General features: G+C 47.5%; 1 protein-coding gene across 1 annotated transcript in view; it reads left to right on the forward strand.

Moving 5' to 3' along the window:
• Positions 1-20,004, forward strand: part of PLXNA4 (plexin A4) — a 472,456-nt gene that overhangs the window by 424,984 nt on the left and 27,468 nt on the right. The window contains exons 23-26 of the mRNA XM_030237722.2: positions 2,382-2,448; positions 4,734-4,880; positions 10,218-10,377; positions 18,928-19,031. Coding sequence (XP_030093582.2) covers positions 2,382-2,448; positions 4,734-4,880; positions 10,218-10,377; positions 18,928-19,031 — 478 coding nt within the window. The remainder of the gene's footprint in view (positions 1-2,381; positions 2,449-4,733; positions 4,881-10,217; positions 10,378-18,927; positions 19,032-20,004) is intronic.

A 20,004-nucleotide genomic window follows, 5' to 3' on the forward strand; every position in this document is an offset into this window, starting at 1 on the left:
CAGCCAAGCCTAAAACTCAAGCTATTGCTTCATGTCCTTGCTTGCTTCTACTATTGTAACTTTTTCTACTTTCAGACTTGCAGCTGCAGCTAGTTATAAATTTTCTGTTCTTTCTGTTTCTAAGGCCAGCTTTTATAGCTTTCTGGAAGTCTTCTTACCTTTCCCACAGTGCCCACATAAACATCATAATCATCTTTGGAGATGTTGATCTTGCTCTGTCTCCTCCCTAAAGAAAAAGTAGTTAATGATCAAAAGTTACAGAATGAATCCACCTCTGGATTTTCATGTGGATCCTCCAGAAAGTTTCACAAGAAGAGAAAGAGCTAAATCCTTCTTTTGGGCTCTTTGCATGCTTAAGATGTTAATTTATGTTTACATTTCCTTTTAATCTGAAAACTCTGATTGCGTTGTGTATAGGAATGTCACATATACGGTCTATTAAATCCCTGGTGAGAGGATGTCATCTTCCATCTCCTGCCTGGGACATGGATTTCCCAGCTTTGTTTCTTGTTCCTGACTTAACTACAGACACCTGGAGGGTCTTCAGCTGCATTTTGGGATCTCATTTCTCTCCCAGAGCTGGGAGTTAGTGAAAATCAGCAGAAGAGAGGGACAACAGAACTGGTTTCATACTGGGAACAAGTTTGAATTGATGCTCCTTGGCCTGGCCTAAGGTCTAAACTCCACAGTTCTGGGGGAAACCTCAAGTTTGGAATCCACTGCTCTGTAATTGATGTCCTTTCCTTGCCTAGGGAGGTGCTCCCTCTTCTGCCTTCAGGATCAGATTCACCTCCCTTTCACAGACTGGACCAACCCTCCTGGTTCAAGGACCCTAAAGAAAATCAGGGGGTGCTTCTGGAGATGAGTGGCCTTTGCCACAGCTCAGAGCTGACTCTGAGGAGCCCCCAGCTGATTACAATGGACAGCTTGGACACAGAGGAGATCTCTGGTGCCTGCTGGGCTGGGGAGATTTTTCATCTGGCACATGGCCCACAGTGGAGAACCATCAGAAAAGGAGCAGAAGGCACTTCCTGGCATTCAGGGCAGCAATGCCAGGGGCAGAGGCTTTGCTTTGGTGTCAGTTGACTCCCTGATGTGATCAAGCCCTACAGCCTGGCTGGTGACCTCCCTCCAGCTGTCCCCAGGCTTCCTGCCTGTGCTTCTTCTCTGAGGCTGGATGGCACTCCCTCCCCCCTTCATTTCCTCCTTTTCCTTCCCCTCTCTCCATCTCTTTGTCTTCCCTTCTTGCTCACTCTGAGCATCCCATCTTTCCTCTTTCTCCTTCCTCCAGCTCTTTTCTAAGTCTAATCCTCTCGGTTGGACATTAATTGTGGCCTTTGGAAGGAGAGCCAGTGAACAAAGAAGGCACATCCAGTGTTCCAAACCCTGGAAGCACCAGGAGAAGCCAGAGAAGGAAGTCCTGCACTGAGCAGCACCAGAACAGAACATGTGAATAGCTCAGTGCCTTGGGTCAGATGTTGGTGTCAGGTGCTCAGACAGCTCTTTGGAGAAGCTGGATTCAACATGATGCTTCCCTTCCCTCCCCACGAGTCTGTGAAAGGGAATCTTTTGGAGGAGTTTGACAGAAGAAAGGAGCTGGTAGAAGTGGTTTTCCCACCTCACCAGTGTCCAGTGTTCATCCCACATGACATTTATAGCCCCAAAGAGATTTTCTGGGCTGAGAGCAGCAGCAACAACAAGCCAGAACCTCTGCATGGCTTAGGTGAGAGCCATGGCAAGGACCCACTTTAATTCTTCCAGGCAGGGTTTTTTTTTCTTGGCTTCCCCAAGTTTCTCTTGGTTTCTCTTGTATTTTCTCCAGTCCATGTGCTGGAGCCAGCACAAGTTTCTGCAGGAGAAGCTCACCCTGAAGCCTCGAGATGGATTTTTGTTTGATTGAGGACAGAGCGCTCAAGGGCAGAAGGATGAGCTCTGTGTATGTGCCACAGTGACACATTGAGGAGTGTAATCACTCCCAAATGCCAGGGAGATAGGCAGTGCCAGATAACTGCTCCCCAGAGACTCAGATCTGTCTCTCCTGAGTATTTATCCAGCCTCCTTGACATATGGCCTCGCTCTGAGCTCCTCAGATTTGATAGATTTATCCGCCCTGAGCTCTTTGGAGAAGATTCCTTCAAATGTCAGCAACTCCTTTTTGTTGTTGGAGAAACTAGAAAACAGACACACAGGGACAGGAGAATCAACAGGGCAGCGAGGGTTTTCCTGCAGGTTTCCTAAATCCAAAACCGAAACAGGGAACCCAGGACGTGCTAAATCCTGATGGTGCCATGCCAGACTGGGCAGGAAGATGGACAAGGACAGAATTTTGATAGGACCAGCATGACTAACTCATTTCCAATTCTCTTTTTTCTCCGCTTTAGGACAGAGTCTGTGGCTGAGAAAATGCTCACCAACTGGTTCACCTTCCTCCTCTACAAGTTCCTCAAGGTAAGAGCAGGAGCATGCCTGGAAAAACAGCTGCTTTGAAGCATTTCTTCTTGGTGAGGATCAGTTGGGGTGAAAACTTCCCAGATAACAAGTTAAAGGCTTTTTTTTCTTTTTTGCCTCTGGAAGGAGGTCACTGCCTAATAGGAGTTGGGCTATTTTCTGACCCAGGGAGAACAAAGAGGGACACTTTGTTAGAGAGGCAACTTGTAGGTCCCTCTCTTGTACAGAGGTGGGATCTGAGGGTCAGAGCAGAAATGGGAAGGATTTCAGAGCCTGCCTGAGACCTGTGTGGAAATGCTGTGCTTTGAACAGCAGACTGAGGTCTCCATCATGTGGTGACCCATATTTCCAGTGCACAGTGGATGGAGATCTCCTTCCACCCCAGCTCAGGGGCAGCACTGAGACACAGCCCCACGAGGAGTGGGGGGAGCCCATCAGCAGAGCTGTGTGAAAGAGCTTGAGTGGAAGGATCTGAGGCAGCCCCTGAGCTCTCTCATTCCTCCTGGAAGGTCTCCTTGGGCTTTGTGGAGTTGAAAAAGTCTTTCAGTCTTTGAGCCCTGCCACTGACTGCGGGGGGGATCCAATTTCCTCTGCAGGACCCACACTGAGCCTCAAGAATCACAATTGCCAAGCTCAGAGCCAGCGTTTTTGTGAAGGAGCTGAGCTCTGCACCTCTCCCCCACTCCCACTGCAGCTGCTGAATATCCTCCCACCTCACATCCTCATTTGGACAGAATAACCCCTTCTGCCAGGCAATTTGAGGCTGTACAAATAAACCCCAATCCCCCTGAGCCCTCCCCAGGCACAACCAGTTCAAGGACGAGCACATGGGGAAGTTTTGAAGGTCCCTAGAAGGTAATTTCAGTGACTCCAGTATCAGATCCCTGCTTTCAGCTGAAAGGAAAGGATATAAGGAGGTGACTCTCTAAAGAGCTGCCTTTATAATAGGCTTTTTTCACCCCACTCAGCTACTTGTCTTCTTGCCTTAGCCTGAACAGAGGCCTGATAAGGGCAGGAGACAGGCACACAGAAGCAATATGCTGCTGGCAGATAAGCTAATTAAGTGGGAGACAGGTGTAGGGACTGAAAAAGGGGCCACTTTGCCTCCGATTATTAACTTGTTTTCGCTGGGATTTACACCAGAGGAAAATGACCTGGCTGGTTGAGCTGGGACACGAGAGGAGAGGGTGAGGAGGGCAGGAAGGAGGGTGGGATGAAGGGGATGGGAGGCAGGAGCAGAAAGCTCGGGGTGTGTGGCACTGAGGGAGTGCAGCAAGGGAGGAAAAGCGTGGGAAGAGCTAGTGGAAACGATGAGAAGGAGAAATTAGGGACAGATGAGCTGGGCTGTGCCTGCCTGGAGCTGCTTTTTGCCATCCTGTGCTGGGCCCCACACTTCTGTCACCTCCTCACGTGTCCAGGGGCACATCTGGGCCTGAGAATTCCTGTTTGCCTGCAGCATGAGAGTGCTCAGGGAGTCTGTGGACTTTGCCCAGACACCCAGGATGTGGCACCAGCCATCCATCTCCCTTTAAAACCTGCTTCCAGGTCATTTGGGACACATCCCACTACCTGCTCCACCAGTGCAAAGCCCTAGCCTGGTGACAATCCCTTGAACAGCCCCAGCATTGCCAGGGAACACTGACACCATGATGGGACACTTAGAGTCACAGAATAAGCTGAGCTGGAAGGGACCCACAAGGATCATCAAGTCCAACTCCTGGTGCTGCACAGGAGCATCCCCAAGGATCCCACCATGTGCCCAAGAGTTTTGTACCATAAAATCCAACTCGTGGTGTTGCACAGGACCATCCCCAAGGGTCCCACCATGTGCCCAAGAGTTTTGTACCATAAAATCCAACTCCTGGGACCAACCCTGAGGGTCCCACCATGTGCCCAAAAGCTTTGTACCATCAAATACAACTCCTGGGGCTGCACAGGACCATCCCCAGGGGTCCCACCGTGTGCCCAAGAGTTTTGTACCATAAAATCCAACTCCTGGGACCATCCCTGAGGTCCCCACCATGTGCCCAAGAGCTTTGTACCATCAAGTCCAACTCCTGGTGCTGCACAGGACCATCCCCAAGGGTCCCACCGTGTGCCCAAGGGCTGGATGCACTCTGTGGCAGTGGAGGGTCACCTCTGATCCTGTGCTGTTGGACTGGTTCCCACTGACACCCACCATGAGCGATTTGGGATGGCGAACCAAGGCAGTCACTGGGACGCCCAGGCTGGACTCTCAATCCCAGCCTGTGGTTTCACCTCGTGGTCTCCTCTCATCCCTGCAGGAGTGTGCTGGGGAGCCTCTCTTCTCCCTTTTCTGTGCCATCAAGCAGCAGATGGAGAAGGGCCCCATTGACTCCATCACGGGGGAGGCGCGGTACTCGCTGAGCGAGGACAAGCTCATCCGACAGCAGATCGACTACAAGACCCTGGTGAGTGCTCTGGGCACACCTTCCCCTGGGCTGATCCACAATCTTCTAATGCCTGAAGGGCCTTTAGAGAGCAGAAACCAGTGGTTGACCCTCTGGGGTGATCTGTTCTTGTGTTTTAGTAGGGTAATGTTGCCTAAGGTTGGCTATGAAAATTTAAAAATGTGTTTCTCCAGTGAGGATTTCAGCATCCAGGAATAGTCAGAGGTGCAAAGTGCAGGGACCTGTCAGGTCAGCTCTAGAGCTGGTGCAGTCCTCCCTCCTGAGAAAGCACAAGTCAAAGTAAAAGGAACTTGATTTAAAGATTTCAAGGGAAAGAAAACCAATCCCTGTCACTGAGCCATTTCCCCCACAATGGAATTGTCTGCATGGGGCAAGATACACACTGCATATGTGCAGCTTCAGCTTCTGCTCTGAGATTACACCCTCTTCCCACTTGATTAAAGAGCATCAATTAAAGAGCATTAGATATCTCTTCTTGGAGTGTTTGTGGGCCCTCATTCTTCCCTGGATGCATTAAATCCACTGAGCCTCTAAGTCTCTGCTGGATGAAGAACACTTTCTAAGCCTTCAATGATCCTTGTAATTTTTCTATCTCCCATCTTTATTCTCAGCAAATCCCAAGTTTTAGGACAGTCAGAAGATGCTCTAAACTGATCAGATGATTTTATTTGCACTTTCAAATGAGGGGCATTCATCTCACTTAGCTCCAGATACCTCTGAGGGCTGTGTCCAATCACAGAATCATGGGATGGTTTGGGAGGGGACCCTAAAGATCATTTAGTTCCAAGTCTTAGACCTTACCCTGCCTTAGACCTGTCTTAGACTTTAGTCCAGGCAGGCTGATGCTAGAAATGCCCTTTTGTGTTCTTTAACTCCAGTCTAGAGCTGAGCTTTGATTGAATCCAAGTCTGATGGGGGGGGTGGACTTAATTCTCAAATAAGGCCACAGTTCTATTCTGCATATTAAAAACGTGACTTTCCTACTGAACTGGCAGAGGGCTGCTTCTCTGCTGTTATGTGTGGCTGTCTAAAATTTCAGAAGACTGATCACACATGGACAAAATGAGCAGAAAAGAGAAAAAAATGCAGCCACAGAGTGATCACTTTCACCGAAGGAAATCCCCCCGATCCTTTTAGGCTTGATCTGAAGCAGCCAGCAAAGGGTAGTAATTATACATCAGGCTGAACAAAGCTCTCCTCTGCTGGCTTTGTGCTGTTTGATGATAATCAGCTCTCCCTCTTACATCTCAAGAGCAGACAAATATACCCCGATAGGAATCTCAGCAGATTTACAGAGATCAGCTCTGGTGAAGGAGATTAGGAAGGAGCAGAATATGAATAGGATTGTTCTTCGTTTCTGTTTCTCTCTGTTTCTGTTTTATTTTGTCCTTCTTCTACCTTCCTTGAGCTGCCTGACATCTTTTATTAAAAACATAGAGTAATGAAATAAAGCCAGAACTGATTCAGTGGTTGCAATATGGGAATTCCAACAGAAAAACGGAGAGAGAATATTTACAGAGGCCTGGAGTGACAAGACAAGAGGGAATGACTTCAAACTGAAAGAGAGTAGGTTTAGATTGGAAATTAGAAAAAAATTCTTCCCTGTGAGGGTGGTGAGGCCCTGGCAGAGGGTGCCAAGAGAAGCTGTGGCTGCCCCTGGATCCCTGGAAGTGTCCAAGCCAGGCTGGACAGGGCTTGGAGCACCCTGGGATAGTGGAAGGTGTCCCTGCCCATGTCAAGAGTGTGGAATTAGATCAACTTTCAGGTCCTTCCAGCCCAAACCATTCTACAATTCTATAATTCTCAGAATGCTTTCCTATGCTTGGATTTTGGGGTCTTTCTCCTTTTTCTCCACCAAACCCCACTTTATGAAAACCCCATGGAACATTCCAGACTAATGCAGAGGTGAAAGAAGATTTCTGTCCCTGGGACAGGAACTGCAGAGATGTCCTGGTCTCAGGAGAAAGCACACAAACTCAGACCCAGGGTCACCAAGGGAGTAATCACAAACTGTGCCTTTTGTATTTGAATGCCACTAATGTGTAGTGAAAATTAGGGCTTAGCTGAGCCAAGCTTTGCATGTATACAGACATTTAGAGACAGCTCATGGCTGGAACAGCTGGCAGATAAAACAAAAAATGCCCAAGGATGGAGTAAAAGGTCAATAAACACAAATCCAGAGAAATGAGATGTCCCAAGGCCACACGGAGTCAGTGGGAGAGCAGGGCTTGGAGACAACTCCTCCATGTGCTCCCACTCCCATTCCCATCCATGCTGACCCCACATCCTGCTGGGACACAGACTTCTGAGGCACAGAACAGTGCTGCTGTGCTCTCAGTGCCCACATAGTCACATCCTTGAGTCACCCTGAAGCCCAAATGAAGGTGGTGGGTGATGGAGCAGCAGCACTGCATTTGGGAGATCCACATCACAGAACCTCCCTCAGAGTGACCAGTCCTGTTGAACACAACCCATCATGGGCTCTCTTCCCCACCAGGTGACATCAGAGATTGTGTTGAAGGCTCTGAGCAGCACTGCTGGAGCAGTGGGATTTGTTTCTGGCTTGAGTATGGAAAAAAGTTTCATGCTCCACATAAAAACAGCTGGAAAATTCCACTGGAAAGATGATGTAAAGCCTGTGGAATACATCCCAAAGCCACTGTGCTCTGGGAATGGGGGTGGCTTCCATACCTGGGGATTGAATTCCCTAAAATGTTAGAGGAAGAGCCTTGAAAGTCGTAGTAAAGAACACAGAGGTGTTTAGGGGTTTTCAGGGGTCACCAACAGCTCCATCTGTGCTTGGAACACAAGAACAGCCCTGTGAAGAATTGCCTTCCCTGCTCCTCCTTCCAGCTGAGCTGGAAAACAGGGAAGCAAGGATTACTGCAGCCAGGGTGGGAGTGAGCGTGGTTCACTCAGGCAGAGTTTTCCTGGCACCTTCCAGAGTTGATGTATCCCTGTGAAATTCCAGGATAACCCAGATTGAGTAACCACTGTCACCTTCCAGCTGGGTACTGGTGTGGGGACACTGCTCAGCACCTGCAGGAGATTTTGGGGTCTTCTGCAGCAGATGCTGGCCTGGCAGGGCAGCTCAGATCATTTTGAAGAACACCAAGTTCCTTCTGTGGGGAGCTGACCCAAAATCCAGCTGTTTGTATCAGGGATTTATCACACCACAGAGCTTGCCTTGACTGGCACCAGCTCATTTTAGCTGAGCTCAGACCACTGAGAGAGAAACCTGGAGAGAAACTTGGTCCCCAGAGCCAGGTGTGACCCCAAAGAGATGTCCCAGGCTGCCATCACTGCTCCATTTCCCTGTGAGAGAATAATTTAGGCTGGAAAACATCTTCAAGATCATAAACTAAACACCAGTGCAGGCTCTCAGCAATCAGGTGGGATTTTCTGGAGGTACCCAAGAAGTTTGCAGAGGAAGAGGTTCCTGTGGGCTGGGAATGGGCATAACCCAGGAGAGCTGCAGAGGACAACACCAACTAATGGCCTTCCACACTGGACTCATTTCAAGAGTTTTGTGCACAATTCTGTGATCCTTTGAGATGAAAGGTGCCCCAGAACTGTAAATCTGTGCTGTTATTATGGTCTGAATTGATGCTTTTTCAATACTTCTGGAAGTGACATACAAATAATAGCATTATGATCTAATCAATATCTCCTATTTGCATCTCCCCTTTCATCCAGCAAGATCACAGAGCTCTTTGTAAGCAGTATCTTCACAAGTCCCTCTTGGCTGAGCACCACATCCCCAAAGGGAGCCTGGTGAGGCAGTGTGTAATTAGGCTGAAAGGATTTCACCCCATTTTTGAGTTCCCACTGCATTTTAGGAGGTGAAGATGCAAAGTGATGGACAGTCCAGCACCTCTTGCATGCTGCACAGCAGAAGGGAGTTTAAGTCAAGTTAAAATTTGTCTGAGGCACCAAAACCAACATAGCTGTGCTTGTAAAAGTGCCACAGGAACATTTTAATGAACATTTTAATGTTCAGCCTGAACACCCCTTTCAAGTGCAAAGGTGTGCTAAGTTTATAAAACTTTATAGACTTCACACTTGTGCCACCAGAAATGAGCAGAATGATCAACAGAGGCACAGCCAAGGCTTAGCAGGGAGATTGCTGTGAAATACTCTGTGTTTTAGGTATCCCCCCTCACCATGTGCTTTGCATTTACTCTTGGACAGAGCAGAGAAAATTAAATTTTCTTTCTGAGAAAAGAGAGGCCTCTCCAGTTGGGTTGATTTTCTTATTCTGTATGTGAAAGCAAAAGCTGCTGATGTTGGTCTGTGTTTCATTTCTTAAGGAGCCTTGCATTTCAGATTAATAACATTCTTCTGAGGAGGGTCTGCTCAGCTCCATGGCTGTGCAGATGGACAAATGTAAAGTTTTTCACTGGGATTATCAAAACCAGGTGGCAATGCAAGGAGGCCACTCCTGAATTCGGTCACCTTGACATCTCTATTAACATTTTTTTACTGAAAGCACTCAGTAAAAAATGTGCTCATGGGTTTTCTGTTGTTAAGAAAGAAATTCTTCCCTGTGAGGGTGGTGAGGGTTAGGGTTAGAGGTGCCCAGAGAAGCTGTAAGTGCCCCTGGATCCCTGGCAGTGTCCAAGGTCAGGTTGGACAGGGCTTGGAGCAGCCTGGGACAGTGGAAGGTGTCTCTGCCCATGGCAGGGGATGGAATGAGGTGATTACTGAGGCCCCTTCGAACTCAAACCCTTCTGTGACTCCATGATTAAATACAATGAAGACACCCCCATGTGAACCACACCTCTGTGCCCATGTGAGGGAGGGAATACCGTTGGTACTCATTTTTTGTGCCATTCACATTTTCTGCAAAAATCCCTTCGCCCAGGATTTTTCTCCTGGGAAGCTGAGAAGCCTCAGAGAAAAAGGAAAACAATATTATCTCATTTGCTTCTCCTGTGTTTTGCTGCATTGGAATGTGGTTGGAGATTGTTTATCCAGCAGATGACTGTTCATTGGTTTCATGTGAATTGTTTTGACTTTATGGCCAATCAGAGTCAGGCTGTGTCAGGGCTCTGGAAAGAGTCACGAGTTTTTCATTATTATCTTTCTAGCCTTCTGTCTGTATCCTTTTATAGTCTTTAGTATAGTTTAGTATTCTTTAATATATTCTAGTACCAAAAAGTAATAAATTAGCCTTCTAAGAACACGGAGTCAGATTTATAATTTCCTTCCAATGACGAGGAACCCCATAAATACAACAATTTTTTGCACCCTAGACCCCTCTAGGATGCAGGTACCACGAGGGGGGCAGCCAGAGGGTTCCAGTGCCCTGTGCCAGGTGTGGTGTCTCTCCCTCAGGTGCTGAGCTGCGTGAACCCCGACAACGTGAACAGCCCTGAGATCCCAGTGAAGATCCTGAACTGTGACACCATCACCCAGGTCAAGGAGAAGATCCTTGATGCCATCTTCAAGAACGTGCCCTGCTCCCACCGGCCCAAAGCTGCTGACATGGACCTGGGTAAGAGATTGCTGCTGGCCGGGGGGAACAGGGGAGCTGGGAGGTGGACAAACTCCATCCAGACACTTTGCTCTGGACAAAGAGCAAAGAGGTGTTTAGGGGTTTTCAGGGGTCACCAACTGCCCCATCTGTGCTTGGAACACAAAAGCAGCCTTGTGAAGAATTGCCTTCCCTGCTCCTTCATCCAGCTGAGCTGGAAAACAGGGAAGCAAGGATTACTGCCAGGGTGGGATTGAGCGTGGTTCACTCAGGCAGAGTTTTCCTGTCACCTTCTAGAGCGGATGTATTCCTGTGAAATTCCAGGATAACCCAGATCGAGTAACCACTGTCACCTTCCAGCTGGGTACTGGTGTGGGGACACTGCTCAGCACCTGCAGGAGATTTTGGGGTCTTCTGCAGCAGATGCTGGCCTGGCAGGGCAGCTCAGATCATTTTAAAGAACACCAAATGCCCCTCTCCACACCCCTGCAAGGCAGAGAAATCACAGTGAGAGGGCAGAGGGCACACTCTGGTGATGTTTATGCTCCTGGCTTAGGAAATCTTTGGCCTTAAAAAGACCAGTTCCATGCTTTTCTGCCCATAGAATTCATCTTGGACAAAGGTCTGGAAAAAGCATGAGTGGGGCTGTTCTTGGTCTCTTGCCAAAGACCCCTGGAAAAAGGATTCCTGGGGTGAGGATGCTTGGAGGAATAGGTGTCTCTAATTTGGAGTCCACAGACAGGTGTGGTACCACACCTGGAGAATATGAAAAAAAGGTAGAAAAATCTGGAGGATATGAAAAAATGTAGAGAAATCTGCTCAGGCCATTGCTGAAGTGTCTGGTGGAGGGCTGGAGACTCCATTGTGGCTGAATCTGCCAGAATTTGCTCTCAGTGACCTTCAGTGAAAGAGACTGAGCTGGAAAATGATGGAGTCTATAAAACCAGCTGAGCTGCAGAGGAACCAAGAGGAGAAGGAATGGACCGAGGCCAAGGAACAATTCACAGCAATAATGAAGGCAGCAATGAGAGGTCAGGGATTGAAGTTAAGTGTCTGAGTGTGTGTATGCGTAAGGGAGGGAGGAGTTCCTGACAGAAATTGCCCATCAAAGGCAGTTGGAATAACGGAAGAAGCTGCCAAAACCAGCAGCAGTAAAGATCAGATCACATACATCATCCAGAAGAGACCCACGATGGCTCTGGAGTGCTGAGAGGTGGGGGGAGCCTGAGGGAGGGCAGGGCAGGGTGCCAGGGCACAGCTCACCACAGGAATGGGGTTCACAGACACATCTCCTGGCCCATCAACTGCCCCACGGTGGCCACAGAGACCAATTCCTGCAGAGGTCAGGCTGGGTGTGGCTGGGGATTGTTTGTTCTGCTGTGAAGATGAAGGATGTGTCCATAATGAGATGCAGGAATTTTACCTGCACACTGTAAATACAGGGATTAACTGGATTCCACTGTAGTTCTGGGAACCACAAGTGTTTGTGTGTGCAGGGTTTCAGCTGGAGCCTGACAGTTCTGCATCCAGAATTGCTGCTGGTTCAGGAAATACTGGCCTCTTCCAGACCAGACAGGACAGGGCTTGAAGCAACCTGGTCTGGTGGAAGCTGTCCACAGAAAGAGGTTGGAACTTTCAGATCCCTTCCCATCCAACCCAGTCTGTGATTCTGTCACCTCCTCACTGCTACTGACGAGCAGAAAGTTCCAGAAAATTGGCATGAGCATGTGCCAAACCTCAGAGAAGAGGTTTGCCCACAGTGACTACAGACTGGCTGATGGGCAGCTCTGGCCAGGAGCACTGTTGAGGCAGCTGGGCGGGGGGGAAACAATTAAAATAGAAATAAAAAGCCCTTATCCAGTAGAAGATAACAGCAATGCAGATAACAAGGTGGGAGGAGCATGGGTGAAACAGGAACAAGAGTGTGGCATTCACATTCTCTGGAAAAATCCCTTCGCCCAGGGTTTTTCTCCTGGGAAGCTGAGAAGCCTCAGAGAAAAGGAAAACAATTCTTTTCTCATTTGCTTTTCCTGTGTTGTGCTCATGTGGAATGTGGTTGGAGATTGTTTACCCACAGGTGATTCTTTCATTGCATTCTGCTGTGGGTTGTTTTCATTCTTTAGCCAATAAGGGCCAAGTTGTGTTGGGTCTCTGGAGAGAGTCAAGAGTTTTCATTATTATCTTTTTAGCATTCTGTAGTATCTTTTCTGTATTCTTTAGTATAGTTTAGTATAGTATTCCATAATATAATATAATATAATATAATATAATATAATATAATATAATATAATATAATATAATATAATATAATATAATAGATAATATAATATAATATAATATAATATAATATAATATAATATAATATATATAATATAATATAATATAATATAATATAATATAATATAATATAATATAATATAATATAATATAATATAATATAATATATATAATATAATATAATATAATATAATATAAATTAGCCTTCTGAGAGCATGGAGTCAGATTCATCATTCCTTCCTTCGTCTGGGGGGAGCACAAATACAACACAAGAGGGTCCCCACACCCAGCCACAGCTCCATCCCAGCTTTCCCACCAGGAAATGATGCTCCTTGGCACCTGGCACCCTTCAGAGATGCTGAAGGCAGCAAGGGGAGTGCAGGAAGCCCTGATGGCCCTCAGGAACCATCCCAGAGCTCTCAGGATCAGCCTGCCCTGAGCTCAGGGCTGCAGAGGGGCTGGAGCAGAGCAGGGCAGAGCAGATGGCTGCAATCTGGCCTTGGAACCCGTGGCTTTCAAACAGCAGCATCATTTCCTGCTCCCATCACCATTTTCTGGGCTTTCTGTCCACGCTCAGGCCAGATTGCTCACATGGCAGAAAGCAAACAAGCTAATGAGTTGTTTTGAGCTGTTAAATGCAGGGTAGCTGCAGGCAGAGGGACTTGTGTGTGTGGCAAATGTCACAACGTTTGGCAGTTGCCCAGGCAACTCCTGGAGGGGGTTGTCAGCTGAAAGCCTTTATTTTGGACACCCTGAGGTTAGGTTTTAGTCCAAACCCCCAAATTGCAGCCCTCTGAGTAATGACTTCTTTCCACGGTGGTGATTTTTGTTATTATCATTTTTAAAACATCTCTCTCACACATGAAACACCCCATCCTTGGGAAAACATTAAGGTGTGAGGGTCACAAAACAGGAATGTGGCATCATGCCGAGGTGTTTGCTCTTCCCTGGGGTCTGGATGCTTTTTGGAAGGTGGTGCTGAGGTCAGAGGTGGTAGGAGGGAGCTGCTGGCTTGGCTTGTTCTCAGTGATGCTGTCTCAGGTTCATTCTGGACCTTGTCAAGTGAGATTTCACTGCCTCACCAGCCCTGCACCGCTGGCATGTGGGTTCATTTAAACTGGAAGCATTTAAACTGCATCTAACTTTAGTGTGTATAGGGCAAGACAGGGAGTTTGCATTTATCTCTCCTGAAGACAGGCTGGGAGAGCTGGAGGAGACTCCAGAAAGATTTCAGAGCAACTTCCAGTGCCTAAAGGGGCTCAAAGAGAGCTGGAAAGGGACTTTGGGTGAGGGCCTGGAGTGACAGGACAAGGGGAAATGGTTTAATACTAGAAGAAGGGGAGTTTTAGATTAGATTTTTAAAAATAAATTCTTTACTCTGAGGATGATGGTGCCCTGCCACAGGGTGCCCAGAGCTGCTGGGGCTGTCCCTGGATCCCTGGCAGTGCCCAAGGCCAGGTTGGACAGGGCTTGGAGCACCCTGGGACAGTGGAAGGTGTCCCTGCCATAGCAGAGGTGGCACTGGATGGGCTTTAAGGTCCCTTCCAACCCAAACCAGTCTGTGATTCTATGATTCACTCCATACAGGATGAAATATTTCTCTGTCATTTTCCAGCTCCATGTTCTGAGATAAACTTTTGTTCCCATCCCTTTCTCCACCCCAGAAACAGAGCTGAGTTTCTCCTCTCTCCCTAGACCTGGATCAGAGGGAGATGTAACATTTTCTGTAGGATTTGAGGTGCAGGGTGCCATCTCCCCATCTTCCCTCTAGAGTCACCCCCTAGCCAGGCATTGCTGCATTCACCTCATTGTCAAAGGGGCCCTGGAATTTCCTTTTTCCCAGTCAAGTTGAACAGAAAGGTTGTTCCTTAAAAAAAAAAAAAAAAAAAAAAAAAAAGAGAGGAAAAAAAGAAGCAAAGAAGTAATTCCTGCTTGCAATAAAAAGATACACTATCTGCTGAATGAAATATAAAGGCTTCACAGCAGCTGTCTCCTGAGTTTGCATTTACCACTGCTCCTGATTGGAAGGCCTGATAAAGTTAATGGGATTTTTACCTCCCTCCCCCTCTCCTCCCTCTCTCTGGAAGGTGGAAGTGTAACAAATTGGATTGGAGTGTGTCTGTCCTTTGTGCTGGCTCAGAGGAGGGCTGGATCCCAGCAGAGAGGGGACAGGGTGCTGCCAGCAGGACAGAGCTGACGGGGCTCACTCAGTGCTGTGAGGATGGATGGCAGGGTCACCTTCTCCCTTGCCATTTCCTTGCAGGTCTGTTTGTGACCCCCTGAGCTCTTGGAGAAGGGGAGCAGTGAGGCCAGGAAGAGCTGGGGACAATGGGGGACATTTCCCTGTCATTGCTCAGGGGCTCAGTGAAGTGTCAGAGGTGAAGTGGTTTGTGTTTGGGCAGGGAAATCAGGCTGCAAAACTGAGACTGGAGGCTCCAAGCCTGCCCTGAAGGTTTTCCTCCTTGTCTGGTGCAGTCAGGCTGGCCCTGACTCTTCCTCACACAGCCCCTCCCTGCAGGAAGGCCAAGGAAAGGGCTCAGGAATCCCCCGAGTCTCTGCACAAAAGGCTTGAGGAAACATCTCAGGGTGTCCCTGGAGCAGGGAAAATCTCCTCTGAGCACCTTGCCCAGCCCTGGGATAGGAATAAAGCCCAAAATGAGAAAAGCTGTGCTCAAAAACCTGAGCATCCCTCCCAAAACACGAGTGTGTGTCTGTCCAAAGGTGAGCCAGGGCAGAAAAGGACCAGAGGAACATGCAGGGCTGTGAAGGAGGGAGGTCAAAGTGCCACTGTCCCCACGACCCCGTGAGGAAGGCACACAAGAAACACTCTGTGACACCAGAATTGGCTTTGGCCTTGAGTGGGGCACTCCCTAAGAGCCTCATTTCCCATCCCAGCCCAAACTTCAGCATTTTTTGCTCTTCTAAGCAGTGTCTGGGAGCAGTTGGATGGCAGGGATCTGGCCCAGGTGGGAATGAGCAGAGAGCATCATCCTCAGACTCCACAGGGGTGATGTAGGTGCAGTGGTTTTTAATAGTTTATTGTGTTTCTTTGTATTTGGTGTATGGTAGGGGATATAGTACATTCACCTAATGTTATATTCTTTAGTTTAGGTGTTGATAAGGTTGGTTTTGAAATGAGTTTTGTTGTTTGATGCAATTTTTTTAGGGGTATTAGGTTTTTAAAGAACTTGTTTTTTAAGACCTAGGATGGTGTTGCAGGCCATAGCATGAGGTGTAGGGTAGGTCTCTAATTGTTTAGTGATGGTTTTTATTATTGTGAGTCCCCAGTGTTTACCTTGGTGTGCTTTGGGTAGCATGATGTAATTAATCTGTTAGGCTTTTCTATACTTATATTTGGACTATTGTCTACTATACCATAGGGGTTTTATTTGTTTGGTTTGTTTGATGGTATTCTCACAGTCATGGATAATCTGCGAAATGTTGTTTATGGTTAGGTTTATTCTTTGGTCTTGTGCTTACTTATAGGTGGTACCTGTACCTCCTGAAAGTTCCTGAGTTTCTTTCACCTTTAACATTTGTTTGTCACAAGAGTGTCTAAAATTTTCTAGCAGCTAGAAGCTTTCCATCCCTTCCACAAATGCCTCCCATGCAAAACCACCGCAGCAGGTGAGGATCTGAGGAGCTGGAGTAGCTGAAGGGCAGTTCAGGATCAGTGCTCAGCCAACAGAACCTTTGCTCACCCTCAGTGTCTCCAGCCAAAGTAACACCCAGCAATAAACACAGTTGCTGACCTCTTCCTGCTAATTTAAATGAATAATAAAGGCAAGTGCAGCTTTCCCTTTGCATTTTAATTACGTGATAAGAAAAGTGCTGAAACCAAAAGAAATTTGCAACGGTCCTTGCATTTTTCTATTGGGAAAAACAAGCAAGGGTGGCAGGTGATGTCTCCATATCCAAGAGTTCATTTTAATTAACTCCTGCAAATGAGTGGACTTTTTCCTGTGGCTCTGGCTAAGCTGCATTTGGTTGGGTCACTGTGACTGAAAGGTGACAACCAAGAGGAGAGCTTTGAATGGCCCAGGTTGAGGAAGGCACAGGAAGAATTTTCCTCTCCTTTTGGTCATGTTTATGTTTTCCTTGCTTTAGGCAAGTCCATGAGTCCTCTGTGGAGAAAGCCGTAGCAATCCTCCTCAAGACTCCAAAATCTCAGAAGTCTTTTCTAACCTTAATGATTCTGTCATTTTATGGAGTGTTCTTCAGGATTTGAGCAAAAAAATGGCACCCTGGGAAGTGAGGGGCTGCTCCAGTGCTGCAGGAATTCATCATTCCAGGGCAGAGGCTGGAGAAGTGGCAGAAGCAGGAGCCCTTCTGCCTACAGGCAGCTGCTGAAAACCTGTAAAATTTACATCCTCCACAGAGCAGAATTTGGATCTATCCCTGGCTTTCCCCCCCAGCTGTGCCTCTGCTATTTTTGCCTAGAGATAAACTCTTGCAATGGTGTTAAAATAGTAAAATAAAATAAAATAGTAAAATAAAAAGCACACCTTTATCTGGAAGCTTCCAGGTGCCCCAGTGGTCATGAGTATACCCAGTATTGACTTTCTACAGGTTTTATAAGTTTAACAAATTATCATATCTAACAAACATTGGCCAATTAGAAGAGCAGTTGGTCAGGCAATTTTCCCCCTGGATTCAGAATTCAGGCAATTTTCCCCATGGGTTCTGCTCCATTGGAGTTGATCCAGGGCTTCTTTTCCCCATTTCTTGTTGTGTCTTCTCAGATTCTGACTGGAAAATAAAATGTTCTTCATGTAGGTCCTCTCCTTGAAAATAAGACTAAACAGTATTTCAGGAATGTGTTAGAAGCTTAGCTTATTATTTTTAAATCTAAGAGGAAGGGCAGGAAAAATCCTAGGAACTATGTAACTATGGAATAGCACTCTACAGAGCTACAAACATGAAAAATATATAAAAAGCAAAAATGTGTGGATTTTTTCTGTGGGCTTCCTGCTGCCCATCAGTGGATTTGAGATGCAAGAAGCATTTTGGGAGCACCAATGGCCATGAGCTGAGCCCAGCACAGGTTCTGTGCCCAACCAGACTCTGCTGTGCCCGGGGGAGCCCTGTCTGGGCTGGGTCCTGTCAGGGACACGGATCTCAGGCACTGCTGAAGGCTCTGGCTGTGCTGCCAAAGGAGAGAGCACCAGGATTTCTGTCCCTGGAACAAGTGGCATTTGCTCCTGTCCCATGGGGATGACAAACACAGGCAAGGGCAGGCTGGTCTTGGGGACAGCCGTGTTGGAGCATGAGCAGAGCTGTGAGTAAATTAAAAGTTAAGGACTGTGAATAATCAGGGTGTAGAGGTGATGAGTGATGTGCCCACACAGGTGTGTCCACGTGGATTCTGGGCACAGGAGTGCCAGGGCTCTGTCCCTGGGATGCTGTTTGGTTTTTCCTTTTTTCTTCTATGTTCCCTGTATTATTCAATTATCACTCTCTGCACTCCTGAAAGGTGCCTGTGCCCAGCTGGGCTGGGCTCTGTCTCCAGCAGCACTGACACAGCCAGAGCTCACAGCCCTGAGCTGGGCCAGGGGAAATCCAGGCTGGAGAGCAGGAAAAAGCTTTTCCAGCCAGGGGGAGAAAGTTCTGCCATGGCTGCCTGGGGAGGGGGTGCAGTGCCCATCCCTGGGGGTGTTTGACCAGCCTGGATGTGGCACTGGGTGCCAGGCTCTGGCTGAGCCCTTGGGGCTGGCCTGGACTCTGTGACATTGAAGGTCTCTCCCAACCCAGGGATTCTGTGAATTCTGTGAATTCACACATATTTTGGTAGCTCTGTAGCCTATTGTATTTATGGCTAGTTTTCCCAGTAATTTCCCATGGCCTTTCCCTAGGCAGAAAGACAACACAAATCCCAGAGCCCCAAGCCCCAGGAGGTGCAGGGTCCCAGTGCTATCTTGGTTCTTCCTGGGAACAAAAGTTGAGAACAACTTTTTGAGTTACATTCTCATGGACAAAGCACAGCCAGTGCCAAGGGGGCTCCAGAGAAGGGACTTGACCTGCGGGGTGAATTGCATCACCACTTGTCCTCCTAACTGGTGCTTTTTATCAATTATGCTAATTTCCTAAAGCCTACAAAATCATACTCACCCCTGGGAGGGGTGGAGACTTTCATGGACATCTTTCCACAAGTGCCCCTGAAGTCCTTCAAATAAAGATCAGCTCTTAGATTACTAAAATTTTCTCAAGTTTCATTTCCAGGAAAAAGGCAGCACCTGTCTCATTTATTTATTTATTTATTTGTTTGTTTGTTTGTTTGTTTGTTTCTCCTTGCAGAGTGGCGGCAGGCGAGCGGGGCGAGGATGATCCTTCAGGATGAGGACATCACCACCAAGATAGAGAACGATTGGAAGAGACTCAACACGCTGGCACACTACCAGGTACCTGTGGGAGAGGGTGGGCAGGAGTTGGGTCTCCTTTCTGGCAAAGAAAAAAGCAAAATATTATTGTCTTGCCCAGGGGAGTGGTGGAATCAGCACTCCAGGGAGCGTTCAAAACCTTGTGGCTGTGGCACTTGGGGACGTGGGTTGATGGTGGCTTTGGCAGTGCTGGGTGAACAGTTGGGCTCGAGGATCTTAAAGGTCTTTTGCAACCTTAATAATTCTGTGTTTTTTAATGTGCTAAGATGCAGAGGTAAAGGGTGGTTGAGTGGGCAGTAACTGGGCAGAACCCCTGCGTTGAGCACATCCCTCCTGTCCTTGTCCCATTATCCTGAACAGCACTAGAGAGGAAGCCAAGGGTAGGAAAAAATCTTCTTTCCCTCTCAGAGGACACCCCTGGTGAGTGGAGGGGGTGAAGAGGAGATGAGGACAACACAAGCTAACATTTCTCGTGCAGACAAACAAATTAAGGCCTTCCATGCCCCTTTTCCCAATGTATCCATGGCCTTTTAGTGCAAGCAGAGTTCAGAAGGATGGAAGAGGGAAAAATGGAAAGAGGGAGGCTTGGTGACTGGAAAAGGGAGGTGGAAAACAGCATGGCTGGAAACCATGGAGCAGTGAAGTTTTTATTACAAGGAGCTTTTCTTTTTGATCTTTAACCTGGTCCAAGCAGCCTGCTCTGCTTCCCTTCCTCCCTGCATGACCTGGAAATTCATAATAGAGGGTTAGAGATGTCTGAAAATGTCTTACACAAGTGGTAGATTTAATGAAAAAAGTGAAGTTTTGGTCAAAATCTTCTCCCTTGGAAAAAAAAACACCAACAAAAAGACCTCATTAAATTTAATCCGATGCTGACGATTTTGTCATTTCCTCCATCACACCTCAGCAACCTCTCTTTCATAACAAGATTATTTTCTCTTGTCACTTAAGAGCTGAGCTGAGGAGGCAGCAAGCAATAATTTGAAAAGGAAAC

This window comes from Serinus canaria, chromosome 1A (genome assembly GCF_022539315.1).
Source record: "Serinus canaria isolate serCan28SL12 chromosome 1A, serCan2020, whole genome shotgun sequence".
Taxonomy (NCBI): domain Eukaryota; kingdom Metazoa; phylum Chordata; class Aves; order Passeriformes; family Fringillidae; genus Serinus; species Serinus canaria.